At 33.9% G+C, this 19,965-nt stretch overlaps 1 protein-coding gene across 10 annotated transcripts in view; it reads left to right on the top strand.

The window, feature by feature from the left end:
* The window catches only part of PTPN13 (protein tyrosine phosphatase non-receptor type 13), a 206,338-nt gene that overhangs the window by 168,793 nt on the left and 17,580 nt on the right, over positions 1-19,965 (top strand). For 9 of the 10 annotated variants that reach the window (XM_031942068.1, XM_031942073.1, XM_031942074.1 and 6 more), the window contains 9 exons: positions 444-602; positions 1,630-1,801; positions 1,931-2,141; positions 3,684-3,754; positions 7,669-7,730; positions 12,429-12,585; positions 15,423-15,548; positions 16,057-16,145; positions 17,543-17,598. In XM_031942068.1, coding sequence (XP_031797928.1) covers positions 444-602; positions 1,630-1,801; positions 1,931-2,141; positions 3,684-3,754; positions 7,669-7,730; positions 12,429-12,585; positions 15,423-15,548; positions 16,057-16,145; positions 17,543-17,598 — 1,103 coding nt within the window. Of the gene's footprint in view, positions 1-443; positions 603-1,629; positions 1,802-1,930; positions 2,142-3,683; positions 3,755-7,668; positions 7,731-8,999; positions 9,103-12,428; positions 12,586-15,422; positions 15,549-16,056; positions 16,146-17,542; positions 17,599-19,965 lie in introns of those variants that run through there. The other variant, XR_004230157.1, reaches the window with a different exon arrangement.

Genomic DNA, 19,965 nt, shown 5'->3' with positions numbered 1-19,965 from the left:
TACTTGGTATCAAAATGCTGGCATGCCCCCACTTTCTGGATTTGATTTGCAGCAGTATGATGATGAGCAGAATTTGATATTAATGTTATCGTTTTTTGTCCTTCTTTACAAAGCTGTTCTTACAGCTTCCTTAAACTCATATAAACTTCTGTAGAACCACCATACAGATTCTATAGAAAAATTTTCTCTGGAGACCTAGTTTCTTGGCTATTATATTTTATCTTAGAAATTTCTTTGTTAAGCACTGCTAAGTTATAAAGTTCTACCTACCAACTATATCTTTATCCATGGTGAAATTATAATGTCCTTAGGAAATGCTTTTTTGGCTATTTCTAGGCAAAAAGAAAAGGTTGTGTTTTAAACTTCCTTCTGCATATCCTCTTTTTCTTTCTCTGACTATGTGGTACAACATGGCCCCCTGAATCACCATTTTTTTCCATTAGGAAGTGGAACTCCATATTATTCTGACAAAATCAGATAAGGGTAGCCTAGGATTTACAGTTACCAAAGGTGCTGAGAGTGTTGGTTGTTATGTCCATGATGTCATTCAAGATCCAGCTAAAAGTGATGGGAGGCTCAGACCTGGGGACCGACTCATAAAGGTAAGACAAATATGAGATAGAGGGGAAAGTCATAACATTAGTAAAAGAAGAATAAAACAGAGCTACTACAAGCAGAGTAGTGTCTCTTCTGATAAAAAAAAAAAATGCCATTTTTAAAGCTACTACCAGCTTTTTGAAGCATTTTAGAAATAAGCAGGTTAAGTTCCAATGATGAAGAAAACCATCTACACCCAGAAAGAGAGACCTATGGGAACTGAGTGTGGACCACAACATAGCATTTTCACACTTTCTGTTGATGTTTGCTTGCATTTTGTTTTCCTTCTTAGGTTTTGTTTTTCTTTCTAGATACTATTTTTCTTGTGCAGCAAGATAACTGTATAAATATGTACATATATATTGGATTTAACATATATTTTAACATATTTAACATGTATTGGGCTGTCATCTAGGGGAGGGGGTGGGGGGAAGGAAGGAAAAATTTGGAACAGAAAGTTTTGCTAGGGTCAATGTTGAAAAATTACCTATGCATATGTTTTGTAAATAAAAAGCTTTAATTTTTTTTTAAATGAGCACGTTAACTTATTCTTTTCAGTAAGCTGTAAAATTTGAGAGCAGATTTTTTAGTCTTGAATTTAGTGAGATATCTTGTATTAGATTTATGTTATCTATATATTTTCCATTTTCATTTTATTTACAAGTTAATGGAAATAAAATATTCAGTTAATTAGAGAGGCCACTGTTCATCATGCATCTGTTGTTGACCAAGATTATTTTAAACAGGTTAAATGTATTAATGTGACTTCCTTGGCAACTTTGACGCATATCCCATAAATATTAAGTGCCAAACAAGTAGTCCACAGGCCACATTTATGATTAGCAATACTCCCAGGTATGGCCTGAACCACATTAAAATGCAATTGAGAAATATTTAACAAACTAAATAAAAATACAATAAAACATCGATAGTTACATTTTTAAATGAATTCATGAGATTAATGAACTCAATTTCTCTTTGAGTTTTACACTACTGCCATGAAATTATAATCTTCTTTTTGCATCTTTTCAGGTTAATGACACAGATGTCACTAACATGACTCATACAGATGCAGTGACTTTGCTTCGGGCTGCACCAAAGACAGTCAGATTAGTTCTTGGACGGATCCTGGAGTTACCTAAGATCCCAATTTTGCCTCATTTGCTACCTGATATTACACTAATGTGCCTCAAAAAAGAATTTGGTAATGCCAGATTAAAAATTTTTTTACTGAAACATTTTATTGATAACAATAAAAAAGTTTTTTTTGTTGTTTTTTTTTTTATTAACAAACAAACAAAATTTACTGAGCATATTTTCTTTTCCTTTGAAGGGTTATCTTTATCTGGAGGCCATGACAGCATTTGCCAGGTGATCTATATTAGTGATATCAATCCAAAATCAGCTGCTGCCATTGAGGGTGATCTTCAACCATTAGACATAATCCATTATATGAATGGAATCAGTACACAGGGGATGACTTTGAAAGAGGCTGAAAGAATACTGGAAATGTCATTTCCCTCAGTGGTCCTGAAGGCAACAAGGTATTTGCTGCTTTCTTAACAAATGTTAAAACGACTCCTTAAATTTTTTCAGATTTAGTCATAAAGTTAAGACAGTTTGCATTTATTTAGCATTATGCTTAGAGCTGGGAATATAAATGCAAGTAAGAGGAAAGTCAGTCTATGTTTTCAGGAAGGTTGCATTCTAAAGGGGAGCTGAAAAGTAGGTGGGGGGAGTAATGAATTGGAGTCAAGGGAGACACAGGAGGAGAAAATGAAGACATCTGATTAGAAGCACAGACCAGAAAGAAATGAAAACTGATCGTGCTAGGCTCCTGTTAGTAAGACTAGATTGCTTAACAAACAAGGAATTCTTAGAAGCAAATAGATTACATCCTAAAGACTTGAGCTAAAAGAAAACAGTAAATAATACTTTTTCCTATTATAATCTTTGGAAATAGGTTGTGAAAAGGAACATGAATGTGGTCTATCCAAGTTGTAGATATGGTAGATCTAGATACTAGATCAAGGATAAATAAATACAAGAGAAAGCTTGATATGGTCTGTTGCATCATATTATATTATCTATCTGTAAGAGTTTCACAGTTTATCTTTCAGATGTGAGATTTTATTACTGTTTTAGTCAATTTGTTAGATGTTTTGCTAATAGCATTAATTCCTTTAATACTGTGTATATTGTCCCTTTTCCCTAGTGGGGAGAGAATTAATGGACCTGATTTCTCATGTCTTTCTAAGGATTAGATTGGCAAATAAGCATTTGCCCAGTGAAGCTTTTCAAATTATTGGTGAGAGGAGATCAGACAATCTGAAAAATATTTTGGGGGAAAATGGTATCTTTTCCATTTCCAATGAATTGTTTTTATATCTCAGAAATCCTATACCACCATTATAAAAATGGAAAATGAAGGAATCTGGGTTGATGAAGCAATAACTAGAGCCCTTTCGTTACCATTATTTTAGATATCTGTACCCTTCAGCACCATGGGAATAATCTGTACACTGTAGATACCAGTGCTAACATTGATTGTATGGGCAAGTGAGAGGTAACAGCGGTAATGATGGTACCATGATATTCTGTACTTTTCCTCTCAGTATCTTATTAACATTGAAATGGTGTCTAGCAACACTGAACTTAAGACTGTGCCCAAGGTAAAAATTATTGCTGAATTCTGAACAAATATATTTCTGGGACCTTCCCCTCTATTCTACTGCCACCCCAAGCCAGTGAAAGTTATCATGTAACCTTTTGCACAATTTTCTAAGCTTTATACTTAAGTGAAAGAAAACATGGTTGAATATCTTCATGTTAAAAATTTACTGAGACCTATTACTGTTAAGTCAAAAGTTAATCAAGCATCAAAGTAACAGAAGACTTTTGAGCACTGAGTGTATTGCAGTATTGGAGTGGGGGAAACAGTAAAGGAAGGAGGATATTGTATTTAAGTAGAACTCAAAGCAAAATTATATTTAAAAAGTTAAGTGTCATAGTAGACAGCTAATATTTTGAAGTGTCTGAACAATGGATTTCCCATGTAACTTACAAATATCTTTTTCTTGGTATAGAGATGGTCATCCAGTAGTTCCCAAGTCAAAGAGACATTCCAGTTTAAACTCAAGATCAACAAATGCTAATGGTAAGGATAATATTTTGGGAAACAGATTGCTTATATCATGTCATTACAATATTTTCATCTTCAAAAATATTTATTGAATTCCTAAACAAAATGAATTCAAATATGGACATGGCCAGGATTCTATAGAGAATACCATAGACATTGAGATGAATGACTAACTGATGTGCCTTTTGAAAATAAGGAATCATACAGTCACAGAATATCTAGCATATCTATAATCTGCTCTTAAAGTTTTGCAAATCACTTTCCTCACAATATATGATACACACACAAAAAACATTCCCATTTTACAGATGAAGAGGTTAAGGCTTTAAGAAATTAAAAACTTGCCTATAATCACATAAGTAATATCTCTGAGGCAGGATTCAAACTCAGATCTTCTACTCCAAGTTCACTACATTGTGGCTACATAATTCTGGCTATTTTCTAACCTAGTGAGTACACACTCAAGAATCAGCTTCTCAGCAAGGAGTAATGGAGGGTTCTACTGGACTTTCCAGTCTGTCAGTATTCATTAAGCACTTTCTATGTCCTGGGCACTCTGCTAAGCTGGGGATGTAAATATAAACAAAAAGAAATGTAGTCTCTCACTAATGCACTGTTGGTAGAGTTGTGAACTGATCCAAACATTTTGAAGAGCAAAAGGGCTATAAAATTGCATACTCGCTTGGTCTATATCACAAAGAGATCCTAAAAAAGGGAAAAGTTCCCACAGCTATAAAAATGTTTGTAGCAGCTCTTTTTAGTGGTGGCAAGGAATTGGAAACTGAGAGGATGCCCCTCAATTGGGGAATGATTGAATAAGTTATGAAATATGAATGTAGTGAAATAGTATTGTCTATAAGAAAAAATGAGCAGGTATGTTTCAGAAAAACCTTGGAGATACTTATATGAACTGATGCTGAGTGAAATGAGGCAGAACCAGGAGAATGTTTTACACAGTAACAGCAAGATTATGTGTTGATTAACTAGGGTAAACTTAGATATTCTCAGTAATATAATGATCTAAGAAAAATTTCAAAACATTTGTGATAAAAAATCCACATCCAGAGAAGGAACTGTGGAACCCGAATGCAAATAGACACATACTCTTCACATTTTTGTTGTTTTTTCTTTCTCATTGTTTTTCCTTTTTGTTCTGATTTTTCTTATACAACATGACATAACTAGAAATATGTTTAAAAGTATTGTACACATATAACCTATATCAGATTGCTTGCTGTCTTGGGAAAGGAAGAGAAAGAGGGAGAAAAATTTGGAAATCAAAATCTTATAAAAATGAATGTTGTGGAAGTAGAGTCAAGGTGGAGCCAAGATGATGGAATAAAGGCAGGAACTCACCCAGCTTATCCCCCAAACTGCTCCAAATTTCTTTAAATAATAACTCTAAACAAATTTTTTAGAGTCGTAGGAAAACCCAAAGGTAGAGTAGAAAGAACATTTTCCAGCCAGAGCCAACTTAGAAAGAAGGCAGAAAAGATCTGTGATACCAGAGTAGGAGTCCAATGTGCAGTCCTGGTGCGGGCCACACCAACATTGCCCCGGCTCCAGCCCTATGCCAGTAAAATAGATCTAGACACTTTTGAATCAGCAACAGTGCCAGTGGCTTCCAGACCTTTCATCACAGAGACATCAAAGAGGACTTGGAAGGTCAACAAGAAAGGCCTGTAGCAACAAGATGGGAAGTACACAATCCCATGGCAGGCCACATCAGCACAGTACAGCACAGCCCAGAGCTAGCAAAGCAGGATTCTGTGGCGTTAGCACGCTAGATCTTAGCAGCTACATGGAGCCAGCACCACTCCTAACAATTCCAGGGCAGAAAAGAGGGCTTTTCGTCAGATCCCTAGAAAGATCAAACAGCTGCACAAAATCCCTGAAGCTTAGGATAGTGCACCCTCTACCCTGGAAACAGAGTCCTACTATAACCAAGAGTTAAAAGTCAAATAATAGGTTAGGAAAGTGAGCAGACAACAGAAAAATATTCTGACTATAAAAAGTTACTATAGTGACAAGGAAGATCAAAACACACACTCAGAAGATGGCAAAATAAAAGCTCCTACATTCAAGGCCTCCAAGAAAAATAAGAATTGATCTCAGGCCATGAAAAAGTTCAAAAAGAATTTTGAAAATTAAGTAAGAAAGATGGAAGAAAATTAGGAAAAAACTGAGAGTGGTGCAAAAGGAAGCACAAATGAGAAGAAGAATGCTTTAAAAAGCAAAATTAGCCAATTGGGAAAGGAGGTACAACAGGTCACTGAGGAAAATAATTCCTTAAAAATAAAAATTGAGCAAATGTTAGCTAATGACTTTATGAGAAGTCAAGATTCAATAAAGCAAAACCAAAAGAAAATGAAAAAATAGAAAAAAGGTGAACTATCTCATTGGAAAAACAACTGATGTAGAAAATAGATCCAGGAGAGGTCATTTAAAAATTATTGGTCTGCCTGAAAGTCATGATCAAAAAAAGGATCCTGCATATTATCTTTCAAGAAATTATCAAAGAAAGCTGTCCTGCTATTCTAGAATCAGAGGGTAAAATAGAAGTAGAAAAAAATCCACCAATCCCAAAGAGATCCCAAAATGAAAACTCCCAGGAATATTACATCCAGGTCAAGGAGAAAATACTTCAAGCATCTAAAAAGAAGCAAAGTACAGTGGAAGCACAGACAGGATAACATATGATTTAGCAGTTTCTACATTAAAGAACCAGAAGATTTAAAGGTGGTTAAAGCTAGAAAAAAAAAAAAAAAGTGTCTAAAGTTGATCAGAAGTAATAAAGAAGTTTAATCATGAAGACTAGAATGCAGTTAAGGAGATTTTGTCCAACATACAGTTAGTTAACTCTTCCACATCATCAAGTCCAGCCAGTGACCCAAAGTTTAGAAGCTTAGAAATGCGTATTTTGTCTCTTGATACCATAATAATTTAGACTTCTTCTCTAGTACAAAGGGAGGGACAAAAGAATTTTACACAGATATTCCAGAGAGCAGGTTCACTGCACCCCTAACTTTCATGATATAGAAGGAATAACTGTATAATCAACTGCTCATGTTTCTATAACTATACCAAAAGGTGATCAGCCCTGGGCCTAAATTTCATTAGCTATAAAATGAACTTGAATGTACTAGATTTTTAGATCACATTAATTTCTAAATATATCTTTCCTTCTTCCCTAGCCAGTAGGCTGTCCCTTCTAACAAATAACAAATAAAAGGAAAACAAAGTCTTTCAGCAAAATTAGCCAATAATCACGGAATCTTTCACTCTAGGCAGTGTTCCACATGCATATAATCAACCTGCAAGGAGGGAGGGAGCTGCATTTATCACTTCTTCTCTGGGCTAACCTTAGTCTTTAGAATTATTTGGCTTTCTTTTTGAGAGGTTTTGTTCTTTCCATTGTCATGAATAGTTTAGCTATTTTTTTTCCTAGTTCTGATCTTCACTCTACTTCAGTTCATTTAAGCTTTCCCATGCTGCTCTCAATTCTTTGTATTTGTCTTTCTTATATTTATGTATCATAGTTTAGTCATTTCTTAATATCACTAACATTCCATTGCATTCTAACAATTCTTCATCAATTTTTACACTGATGATAGACGTGTGTGATCCATTTACTGGGAATATCTAAAAAGTGGTTTCTAAAAAGAAAAAGGAGTAATATAAGGTAAGCAGCATCTTGGGATGCCTATAAAATGAAAGGTTGATTAGATAATCTCTAAAGTTTCTTCCAATTCCAACATTCCATGATTGTGACTTTTGTCTACTATTCAATTGAATCTAAATCTTTTTTACAAATCTTTTGATATTATGCCATTATGGTACTAGAATAAATACCAGCATTAGGTTATTTGAAATTAATCTTATTATTTTTTTTCTGCTGCATTATCATCACTTTTCTCCATTCTTTGTAGGTCATCACCATGGCAGTCACTATGGCCAACCAACTATAACTTCAGAAAATCCTAACCCTAAGGTAAATAGAAATCTTGTTTATTCATTCATGTCATACTCAAGTTAAGTGAAATATTCACATTTTTTATTTTATTCCAATAAATTAAGCATTTGTTTGTCCTTTTTAAGCATATAATTTTACATTGTTTAATGGATGACTAAAGAGAAAATACCACATTTGTAGACTAAAAGCTTTAGGCAAACGCTTAACTATTATTGACTGAGCTGAATTACTTAAATGGATCATTTTGTTTCTGGAAGTACTTGGCTCACACGCAGAATTATGTGTAGTTGGCCTCAGGATATGGAATACCAGAAGAGGATGTGGTTAGTAGAATTGCTGTATCAGCTTTGTGTTCACCAGCTCTGACCTTCAAATGTCAAACCTTGCTTCCAAGAGACCACTTGTGGCAAAAATCTGCTATACTCCCTAAAGGTTCAGGAATTTCATCACTAAGGAATGATTAAAAAAAAAAAAAAAAAAGCTTAAGAATTGTTTTGCATGCTACTTACTTTTTGAAAGAGATTATCAAATCAGTGTATAAGTTCACATATATATATATTTAGACTTGGCTAATATGGGAATTTGTCTTACTTGACTAAGTTAATGTGTTGCAAAGAATTTTTTTTCTTTTAATTTTCCAATGACAAGGGGATGAATAGAAAGGAGAAAAAGTGAATTAGATGTTTTTAAACACTTCTTTCAAAATTTAATTTAAAGAACAAAATAGGCACACGGGGGGTGGAGTAATTTTGGTGAATGAGGGGAAAATGAGTACAGTTTTGCAAAGGATAGTTTAAACATATACCTAAATCCTACTTCCATTCTTTCTGACCATTTTTTATTTTATATCTGTATAAATAGCTCCTAAAAGAGCTTTATATGCTTAGAGCATATGATGAGCATTTCTAAAATTATAACAGCTGTGTCTGTCCTCTTTCCTATGTTTTAGAGGAAAGTTTCAGTCACATTGTTTGCACTCTATTAATGTTATTTTGAAGCTCACAGATTAAATGTTTTTTGGCTTTTACAATGTGCAGGATTTGCTCTCCCTTCTAGCTATCAATAGATCTTTACAATATGAACAGGGTAATCTGAGTTCTAGACCCAAACCTCCATTAATGAACAATATAGCTTTTACATATACCTGCATCTCATTTGTTCCTCTCAACAGCCCTGTAAGATAAGTAGAATAAATATAATAAGAACCATTTTTCAGATTAAGAAACTGAAACTCAGTGTCTTAGAAAAAAGTCAAGGCTTGAACTTTGGATTTCCTTTTTATTACAGTCTACTGCCCTGTGATCCTTAGCGTCTCACTTAACCATCCATTTCTCTTTTTTCCTTGACCTCTGAGATCTCTTCCTACTTTCAAAAAAGGCATTGTTTCCAGGTATGAACTTGATGCTTAAATGTTTTGTGTTATCTCAGGTGGGTAACTCACCCGCTTAGCCAAGTTAAACATGGGCAGTAATGAATCATAGAAATAATAAGCCAGAAACATCTAAAAATCCTAGTCAGAGACGGCTTCTTGTTTCAAATCTTGAGAAATTGCGAGAACATTCACTTTCTTCAGCCTATTCAGCAATTCTCCACTTTCACAGAGTTCAAGCAAATAAACTTTCATGCATCCAGGGTTTCTTCCTGCTGAGCAGAGTCTATTTCTTTGTAAATGTCAGCACCCTGCTGTGAGGGAAAAAGGGAGAATTTCTCTTCAGTTAACATAATTTGAATGAGACTTTTTTCCAGTCCAAAGCTGCCTACATATTTTAATGTAATCATAATCTTCCCAGAGGAGCCTCCAACTCTATTTTGCCTTTGAATGCCAATGATTACACCATGACTTCCTCATGAGAAGTGGAATCTTACAACTGAATAAAACTTTTTTGACATAACTGGCTTAAGACACCTACCAGATTTATTTTCATTTTAATGAAAACAATGTCATCTTTAGAACATTTACAGTTTAACCATTGTGGTTATCTTTGGATTTTTGACAAAATCATTTTCCTTTCAACAAACTATCCTATTCTTTGAAGTTAGGGCAGCAATTTGTATGTAAAGTGAAAAATAAAGCAATATTCAAAAATTGTTATAAAGCTATTGCTGTTGATTAATTCCTAAATATAAATGAAGTTTGTATTCAACTTGAAAAAAAATCCCTAGAAATCTGAGAATTGAAATTATGCAAGGTGTCAGTGAGTTACAATTGTGTCTCGGCAGTAGTTTCAAAATACTCTTTAGAATTTCTCTTAAGATCTTTTATTCTTACTTTACCTGCCTTTCCAAATATGTCTCTACGTTGTTCCCTACAGAGAAGGCTTTCTCTCGTAACAAAGAATAAAAGTAGTTCAGCAAAACGGATCTTCATATAAACTAAGTTTGACAGTGTATGCAGTATTCCACACCTAGAGTCCCTCTCTTCAAAGTGAAGGAAGTGCTTTTTTCATGACATGCTTTAGCCTAATGATATAGCATTCGGATAGAGGTTTGTCATGCTGCTGTTATTTGCATACTTCTTGTTATTTTATGTATGCCCAATTGTGCTTTCTTCACTCTTCAATATTTCATAGAAAATGTGTGTTCTTTCCTTGATTTCCCCTTCCTTTGTTGACTTTTTCGACTATCATGAAATTTTTAAGTAGTTCAAGATATAGATAGCAGCCATGAAGTAACAAATTAATACCCTAGATGGCAGGGGAGATCTTTCCTAATCAGTACTCTTCATTAATAATGCAAGCTATTAAAAGAATTTCTTTCTTCATTAGCAATTGACAAGGATATCCAGATAAATCTTTCCTATTTTTTATAGTAATTTTATGATATTCTGTTAGACCAGTCTTGGAGTCCTCAAGATTAGTTTTCAAGTCATTCCTCAAATAGAAATGTAAGATATAAACAAACTATCTGTCAAGAGAGTAGTTGTGCTAGGTTTTCCTCCCTAGTGAAATCACAGGGGGAGAACTAAGGGATATCATAGAGTCTGTAAAAGTGCCTATTTGCCCAAAGAGTGAAGCAATCACCAAGAAGAGCTATTTTCTCCACTGCATCTCTTTAAGAAATACTTTTATTAAGGTAGTACACAAGTATCATCTTCCATACCTAATGGACTCTCAAGAGGCATATTATAGAGATAGCGTTCTACCCTTACTTTGATTGAAAATCTTTTTTTGTTGTTGTTGTTTTAGTGTTTTGGACTCATTCTTTAATAATAACCATTTTGTTATCTAATTGAATTTTAGATTGAGAAACAATTTTAATCTATCTCTGTCATTCAGATTTAGTTTATTGAAAGAATGCTATAGAGTCAAAAGGCCTGAGTTCAAATTCTGTTTCTGCTGCAGTATGCTTATATGACACTGGACAAGCTGTTCATCTGTCTTGAACTCATTTTCTTACTCTGTAAAAAGAGGGTGGACAAGTTCATCTCTGAAATCCCTTCCTCATCCAAATCTGTCATCCTACAATTTTGGTACTCTGTCTTCAGGAAATTCCCATCTTGCTATAATTAATTAAGATAGATATTTTTCCTTTGCTATTTCTGATCCTATTCAAGATTCTAAACCAAGAAGGACAAAATCAGATAATTAAAATAGGCATTTCAGTTTTAGCTTCCTCACAGTTTTTGCCTTCATCCTGACCATGGTTAGTTCAGCCTGACTACCACTACTTAGTGAAGCTTCATGTTATCTCTCTGTGGTCTTATTTTTCTACTGAAAAACCTTTAGTCATTTCCTATTACTCATCAATAAAAGTATACATTCTCATTCCCAACATCCAGAGCCTTATCTTCCTTCTTTTCACTTTGTTGCACATATTGTCCCTTAACATACTCTTATCCCAACCATTCTTATGTCACCCTGTCTGGTCATCATACCTGGAATGCATGAAATGCCTGGAATCTACTACCTCAGTTCCCATTTGTTGAAGTTGACACCATCTTTTAGAGCCCATTCTAACCTTTCTTATTTTTTTCTTTTCTTCTCTCTCCACCACCAATTCAAAAGTTTTTTCCTCACATTTTTCCTTGACACTTAGGTCCCTTTTTCTTCTTATCTTCATGTCTGCTTTGATTCTGAACTCAGAAACAGAGCGTCTAGGGGACAATTCTATAGGAATCTTCACTAGTTCTCCCATTCTAGAGCAGGGAGGAGATGAACCTTGATGAAAGTTTATTGAATTTAAATGGAATCCTTGAAATACCAAATTTGTCTTGGTTGAAATCTGTTCTTCATTCTTACAAGTATCAATTTGAAATGTGCATCATATTTCTTCCTCTTATTGGATGTAACTCCCATCCCCATCTCCAGTCTTTATCAAAAATGTTTGGGCTCTTACTATTTTGTTTGCATTTGTCTGTCCCCAGCACCTTGCCCAGTGATGACATGTAGTAGCTTTTTGGATTGCATTATTGTGTTATTGTCTTCAAGAGACAGAATGCAACTTTGTCCCAGAAGAAACTTGATCTCACATGGCTTCTTTAATGGCAATTTTCAATTTTAAAAAATTGAAAATCTTAGTATCTCCAGTGATTCATTTCCATTTTATCAATGATAGAGGGAATATTTTAAACTTTTTATATTACCATGTAAAGATTTTAAGACTAGACTCCCAAGTAAATAGAGATACTTATGTTTCTCTTACCTTATCAAAGGGATAATGTTATTTAGAACTCTATAAAATAGAAAATTAATTTATTGTTTTCCTTTGACATTTTAGACAAACAGAGGAAAAGTAGCTGAAGATACATTTCTTGAAGCAACAAATTGTATTTCACAGGACAAGAGTTCAGTGAACTTGATTATGTCCAGTGAGGCACCTCTAGGTTCCTTTATCAATCAATCATCCAATTATTCCACACACAGTAATACCTCAGGTAAGAAGAATTAATGATTTGTCCTCAAAATATTTGGCTTAAATAGATATATATCATAGGAATGGGACTTGGGGAGGAGGGGATGTAAAGCACAAGAATTCTTGTGGATTTTGTTTAGTTCAATATGACACAAGCATCTGACCCTACATCTAACATTAGTATATCAAAGGGAATAATTGTAAAAATAAGTATTTTGGTATAGGTCATGTTTCTTCTGTTCTTTGAAGCAATGTTTCTACAATGAGTCATATATATCACCAAGAGAACTCACCACAATGTCATCAAACATCATTCCTGATATCCAGAGTCCTTTCTCTCTCTGCAGCCTGTTCCATACCAGCACCCCTTTACACACTCTTGTCCCAACCATTGTGACCATAGGGTGGCTCTCCTATGGATTGTGTTTGCCACTGTCTCCTGAAATTGTAGTGACCTAAAGGTGAGGAGGGGAAAGAGAGGGAAAGAATCTCTAAGTGATTCTCTCTCAGGGCTTAAGTAAAGTTCTCAACTCTTAAACCAACTCCAACTCCAAACTGACTTGTTATTTCATCTGTAACCCAAGAAATATGACTTAATGTTCTTAGTCACTCACGAGATGTTTCCTTTGGAGTTGTCATCTGTCTTTCATCCCATGGCTCACAGACTTGTGATCCTTTAAAATTCATGTAGACTTTTGTAGACCTTCCAACATTGTCATATGACCTAGCCCAAGGACCCCCCTGGGCTTTTGCATCCATACTCCAGATGCATCTTAAGAATTCTAGACTTTTCCATCCACCTTGTGGCTAAACTTAACTGTTTTGTCTCCCTGAATTAGAATGCTTCCTTGAAAATAGGGACAATCTCACCATTTTTCTTTGTATCCCCAGTGCTGAGTATAATGCTTGACACATATTACAAGCGAAAGTAATAAGCAATTATTAAAAACCTAGAACTGTCTAAATACTTCACAAATATCTTATTTAATACTCATGAAAACCGCATTTTACAGTTGAAAAAAACTACGGCAGACAGAAGTTAAATGGCTTGCTCAGGATCATATGGCTAATAAATCACATTTAAACTTGGGTCTTCTGACTGCAGGTCCCATTCATTACCTACTATACTACCTCACTGCCTATGTACCTAATAAAGGAGTAAGTGCGTTAATGAGTCACTTTTCAGTGATTCATTCAAGGCACAGCAAATGTCTCAAGGAATAATCACTTTCATACATAAGATGATGCTACTGGAAGTCCAGATAATAATGACCTCTAGGTCATTTGAGATTCCAAAAATTTTTCCAAAGGATCTCTCTCAATGTATAGGGCAATCTAGATGGATTTTATAACTTATACTTCACTAAAACTTAACTTAAAAGGAAAATAAACTCAAAGCCTATATAGATGTGAGATGTCCCAAAGAGATTAAGCACTTGGGATCAATTAACCATTTCCAAAGCATCAGACAAATGTTATCATATGATCTTGCAGTCCACAAGAACCTCATACAAGCAATATAGACTTGTATCCAGCAGTGTAAAAGAAAAAAAAAAAAAAAGAACTCATATGTGACTAAATAATAACATAATCTTGAAAAACATGAATCTAATAATATAGCAGATTTATCAATAATAATTGAACACTTAAACAAGCAAAAATTATCTTACAAAAAATAATTTACTTAAAAAATATATCCCAGAAATAATTTCAGTTTAAAACAGGGCGGGAGGGAATGCAAATTTCTGCAGGCTACATTATCTTAGAACAAGAGTCTTGAATACAGAATTCAGGGTCTTGCATCATTGATACATTGAATCCTTTCAAATGCAAAAGACTCTCAAACCCATAGGTTTCTAGTGCTATTGTTAATGAGCACTCAATAGTATGCTTCTCATTATGGGTCAACCAATTGAATTCCATTAACTTTTAAAAAAGGAATTTACTAAGATGGTATAGCAAAAACAGTAGTTATAATACCTGCCTATCTCCTAAAAAAAGTCCAGGGCACACACTTCCATAAAAACATACAGTGGGGGGAAGCATCAATTTGAATTTAAAATACAATGGTAGTGACACATATGTGTAAAAAACTCATAACTCCTGTTTACTAGAACTCATTTTACTATAACTCATTTTCATAGTTTTCTTGAAATTTCACTTAGTGATATGTCTCTCTGTTAAGTTACAAGCCTTAGTAATTTTATAGAATTGATGAAGGGTCTCACTTCCAGATGCTGCTTCCTCCATAAAGTGGCTATTATAATATATCCTTGTGTGTCTCTGTTTGACCTCAGTGTATCTTTAATTTGTCCGTGCTTCTGGTAAATTGTGTTTTCTCCTACTGGCTTAAATCTCTCTAATAACATGGTCCAGAGAGGGAGGGTGAGAAAGAGAAAAAAAAAAATTTCTCTTCCCCCTAAGAATGATTACTTCTCTGAAGTTTTACTTTCTCTCAGGCTTATCAATTGACCAATAACTCTCATCTGGCTTTCTGTTAAGGCTCAGAGGTGTATCTGATATTTTACCTATTTTTTTAATCTGCCTCTCACCCAGTGCCCCAAAATACTATGATTGTTTCAAGTTAACTAATGGCTTGTCAGCTCATTGTGATGAGACCTTATTCCTAATAAACCTAGTTTAAACTATTGATAGAATGATTGATTGTCATGGAAGTAAAACCCATAACTCTATGTAAAGGCTGAAAATCACTATCAAGCAACTTGAACACTGTAGTTAGTTTCAAAGTATTAATTAACAAACATACAGAAAAGTGAAATACCTTTTTTACAATACTTTTCCATCTTCATCTCCACTCAATTTCTTATAATAATGCTTCCTATGAATTTGTTTTTCAAGATATTGAAGTACAAGAAGATATTAGTTATGATGATGATCCCCAAGAAGATGAAGTCATCCAGTCTTTATTGGATGTTGTAGACGAAGAAGCTCAGAACTTATTGAACTGCAATAACACAATAGCAGGTGACGTAGACAAAGTCATCATACATCAATGGACACCATGGCTGGTGCATTGCTGCTTTATTTTAAGAGAACAAATTTGAAGTATCCTCAATTTTCACACTATCACTAAGCATTGGATAGCAAAACACTTAAATTAGCATCTTCTCCATTAAATATAGTACAATTTATTTTATATTATGTGTGTGTATACATATATATGTATATATATGTATTTTTAAATGTGCCCAAATGTTATCCACCAATCTAAACCACAATTTTATTTCAATTTAATTTCAACTGCCCTTCTGGCATTATACTGTTCTAGCTGGTGGATTGTAGAGGGAGATAATGATTCAGCATGCATTTTTTTTTCATATTATGTCATTATTCTTAGTTTAGATATGAATTTTAACACTATATTATGTATTTTTGGTTTGGATGAATCTTTTTACTATGTGAATGAAAATATTTCCCTCTTTTTGTAGTTCAGCCTGTTTATTTTTGATGTTTCAATGTATATATCCTACAGACATGATAGAGACCTTTAGGAGTTTGACAGAAGAAAAAGCAGAAGATACAGATTGTGATGGCTCCTCTCTACCTGAAGATTTTCCAGAAGTAAGAAGTGTTGCAAAATGTCAAAGACATTTGCCAGTGTGTACTTACTACCTTAGAGAATTTAACTGCCCAAATCCAAATTAGACCCAATTCATATTTCATGAGTAAAAACTTTCACTTTCATCTAATTTGGCTCCTAAAAGGTGACATTTAAAATGACTAAAAATAAGTGATAGAAATTAAATCATTTAAACTGTGTATTATATGAGGATTATGTAAATAATTTTCCACATCTTGTTAGTATCCTAAAATTATGATAGAAGAAAGAAGTTTACACTGGACTTAAAATACACAGAATCTGAAGAGATATCAGATCCAGGAAATTTCTCCTTTTATTGACAGAAGACTAAAAGAGTTAAGCTTCCTTTACCTTAGATGAATGAGGATGTTTTTTGCAAAATAGCCAAGTCATCAGTTGATTTCTTTTTTCCAATTAATACCCATGGTATTTTATGTTTTGAAGCAACAATTTTTCTCCTTCATTTATAAAGGTTCATCACTAAATGAACATACAAATTAAACCATTTTCATTACATCAGTAAGATTTCATTGCTGGAATGTCATAAAGCATTGTAACTTTTTGGCAGAAAATTACATAGAAATGCAGTTTTCCTTATTCTTTTCTTTCCCAACTATCTTGTCTTTATGACAAGATTCCAGCACCAGAGCCAGCTAAATTGTCAGATGCTTGACCTGCATTTCCCTTTATGTCCTCTGTATAAGTTTCACTGTAACATCAAAGGTACAAAGTAATATTTTTAAGGGACATATACTGATTATAGGTATATTCATTGGTATAATGATTTATTCACTCATGTCTATGGTAAGAGGCAGAAGAATTAAAGTTGGACCCAGGAATTCCTCAGTCCTTCTTGACAAGTCACTTAAGCTTCTTGTGATCTATCCAAGCAGCTCTACTTTAAGTTGCAAAGTAGTATTACCTGTGTTGATAGAGAAAATTTTCTCATCTGAAAGTTCCTAATACTGATAAAATCATAGCTCCAATCTCTAGTTATATAGAGAGTTATAATCCATTCAGGGGAAATGTACAAATTTACATTTTGTTTTAAAGTATCATAATGTTATTCAGATTCCTTTCTCCATTCTCAATGTCTCCTATATATCATAAATTTAAAGCTAAAAGATACCTCAGAAATCTTCTCTGTCTTCCCTTATATGAGAAATATAGAACCATGATTGAGGAGGATTGAGGATCATGAGAAGCTTTAGTGAGATCACAAAGAACTCCCAAAGGACTCCCTATGGAGTTTTCTGATCTTTGGATTATTACAGTAATTCAAAAAAGCATAACTAAGATTGAATTTCAATTTATGTTTGAATTTAACTGGTGTTTTACCACAACAACATACTCAATTTATATATTTCCTTCTTATTAGTCCACAAAAGCGGATGTTGGTGAAGACAACTGTGAAGAAAAAATATTAAATAAAAGGTGAGAATCTTAAAACATCTCTAAAATATATCTGCAATAAAAGTATTGTGGTTCCCTATTCAAAATTAGTTGGGTATTTTATTGTTGTTGTTTAAATGTTGTTTTAAAATAACTTATTCTTTTTCCTTTTAGAAAATAAATTGTGTTATAAATTTGTATTGTTGTAACCCCAAGTTATTAGAATTTGGTGTTAAATATGTTCTGATTGGCTTGAGAATAATTTTCTTTAAATTTCAGTTAACTTGAAATAGTGGGGAGGAGAGGGAGCTCTTTCTAGAAAGAAAGGAAAATTTTAACAGGAAAATTTCCTCCTAGGAATTCAACCTGGATGTGGATATACTAGATAAATATAATTTGTCACCTTAATATTTCATCTGTATTTAACAGTTTGAAGCAGCCTTCCTTTTCCCCGTTTCTTCCACATACTTGCTATGACCAGGAAGTTAGATACTGAGTATGTAGATAAAGCACTGACTACACCACAAAGTCCTTGTCAGGCCCCAGAGAAATCACTTGAGAAAAATTCAATACAATTCTGGAGTTTGAGGATCTCGGTTCACATCTCATATATAACTTTTGCTCTTTTTGTGATTTGGAGCAGTCCTCAGTACCTGGTATTTAAAATGAGGTAGTTGGGCTCTTCTGTCTCTTCCACATCTAGCTCTCTAATGCCTGCCTCAGAAGGATTTGAACTTCCAGTAAAACTTCAAGACACAACACTGAATCACATACATGAGAGGATAAGAGAAACATTTATTATTTTGAAACCACAAAGAAAAAAAAATAGAAAAAACATTAAACACCAGAACAGTTAAGATTGGAAAACGTGGGTATTTATTCCGCTTAAGCCTTAAGAAATGCTTATTAATTGATTGCTCTATAAATGTGTCTTTTTTCTTTGATATACTGTTTTTGTTAAAAAGTCTAGAGAGGAGGGTCATTTCTTAGTTTGTGATGTATATTTTGGACCACAAACCATATAATTAATATATTCCTGACAATCTAGAGTCAGCTTGTCCCAATTGCAGACTATTATACAGTAGAGGACATAAAATTAGTTTTTTGAGTGCTGGAGTTTTAATGACAACCACAATGCCATATTATCACATAAAGAACTGAAGAGAAAAATAATGTCCTGCATACTGATTGATAGATGAAAGAAATAGTTAACAGGCCCATAGATATATTTTGCATTTTTTGCATACTTGTGTTTTTTTGGCATTCTCTGTCATTTAATGTAACCTTTCTAGAATACATATTTGTTGGAGCTCTGATTGATGCTTTTCTCCCAGTCATTTTTCTAACCAAAAAATATAAATTAAAGTATCTCTTTGTTTTGTTTTTTTTAATGGAGAGAGGCTAACAAGAGGTGGGTGACAGGCTTCAAGAACTGTTATGGTTCTATGTTAACATGTTGTCTCTAGTTAAGTGGAGCATTTCCTAGGAATCTGGGCATGGGATAGTTAACATTATTTGTTTGTTTTGGGTCCTTATTTATATATTTTCACATTTATTAGTGACTTGGGTAAAGGTATGGATGGTATGATCATCATATTTGCAAGTGACATAAAGCATGGAGGATAGATAACAAACTGGATATCTGTCAGAATTCTAAAAGATCATGATAGACTATCAAACTGAATCTAATAGGATGAAATTCAGAAGGAATACATATAAAATATCAACTTCTCAAGTACAAATGGAAGAGACATGATTAAATCACAGTTGTTCTGAAAAGGATCTGGGAGATTCTAGAAATCAGTAAGAAACATGGTGTAGCAGCCAAAAAAATCTGATATGATCCTAGGTCATATTAAGAGATCCATCGTTTCCAGTAACAAGAAGGTGATAATCCCATCATATTTATCAGACCTCTTCTGGAGCATTGTGTCCAGTTATGGGCACCATAGTTTAAAAAAAAAAATTGATTACCTGAAGAATAATATCCAGAGATCAAGTACTCAGGACAGTGAAGGATCTGAAATCTGTGTCAGGAGGATCTATTGAAGGGATTGGAAAAAGAGAACATTTCATAGGACATGAGAGATAATATTCAAGTATTTGAAATAATATCATTTGGAGACTTTGGCTAGCCCAAGAGAGCAGAACTAGAAGCAGCAAGTGAAAATTGCCAAGAGATCAATTTATTTAGATAGCTATCTGTCTAAATATGGAATAGGCTGCCTAATTTACAGGGGGTGATTGCTACCTCTTCAGAGGCTTTCCAGTGGACAACCACTGAGATCAATGGGAATTCTTTGATTTATGAATTAAACTACAAGGTCACTGCCCTTTCCAACTCTGCAATTTTGTGATTCTTTAATCCTTCCTACTTTTCTTAAGTTTTGAATAATATTTGGTTATATT

The sequence above is a fragment of the Sarcophilus harrisii genome, chromosome 6 (genome assembly GCF_902635505.1).
Source record: "Sarcophilus harrisii chromosome 6, mSarHar1.11, whole genome shotgun sequence".
NCBI lineage: Eukaryota > Metazoa > Chordata > Mammalia > Dasyuromorphia > Dasyuridae > Sarcophilus > Sarcophilus harrisii.
The sequence above is the reverse complement of the archived record's forward strand: the minus strand, read 5'-3'. Positions and strand labels throughout refer to the sequence as shown.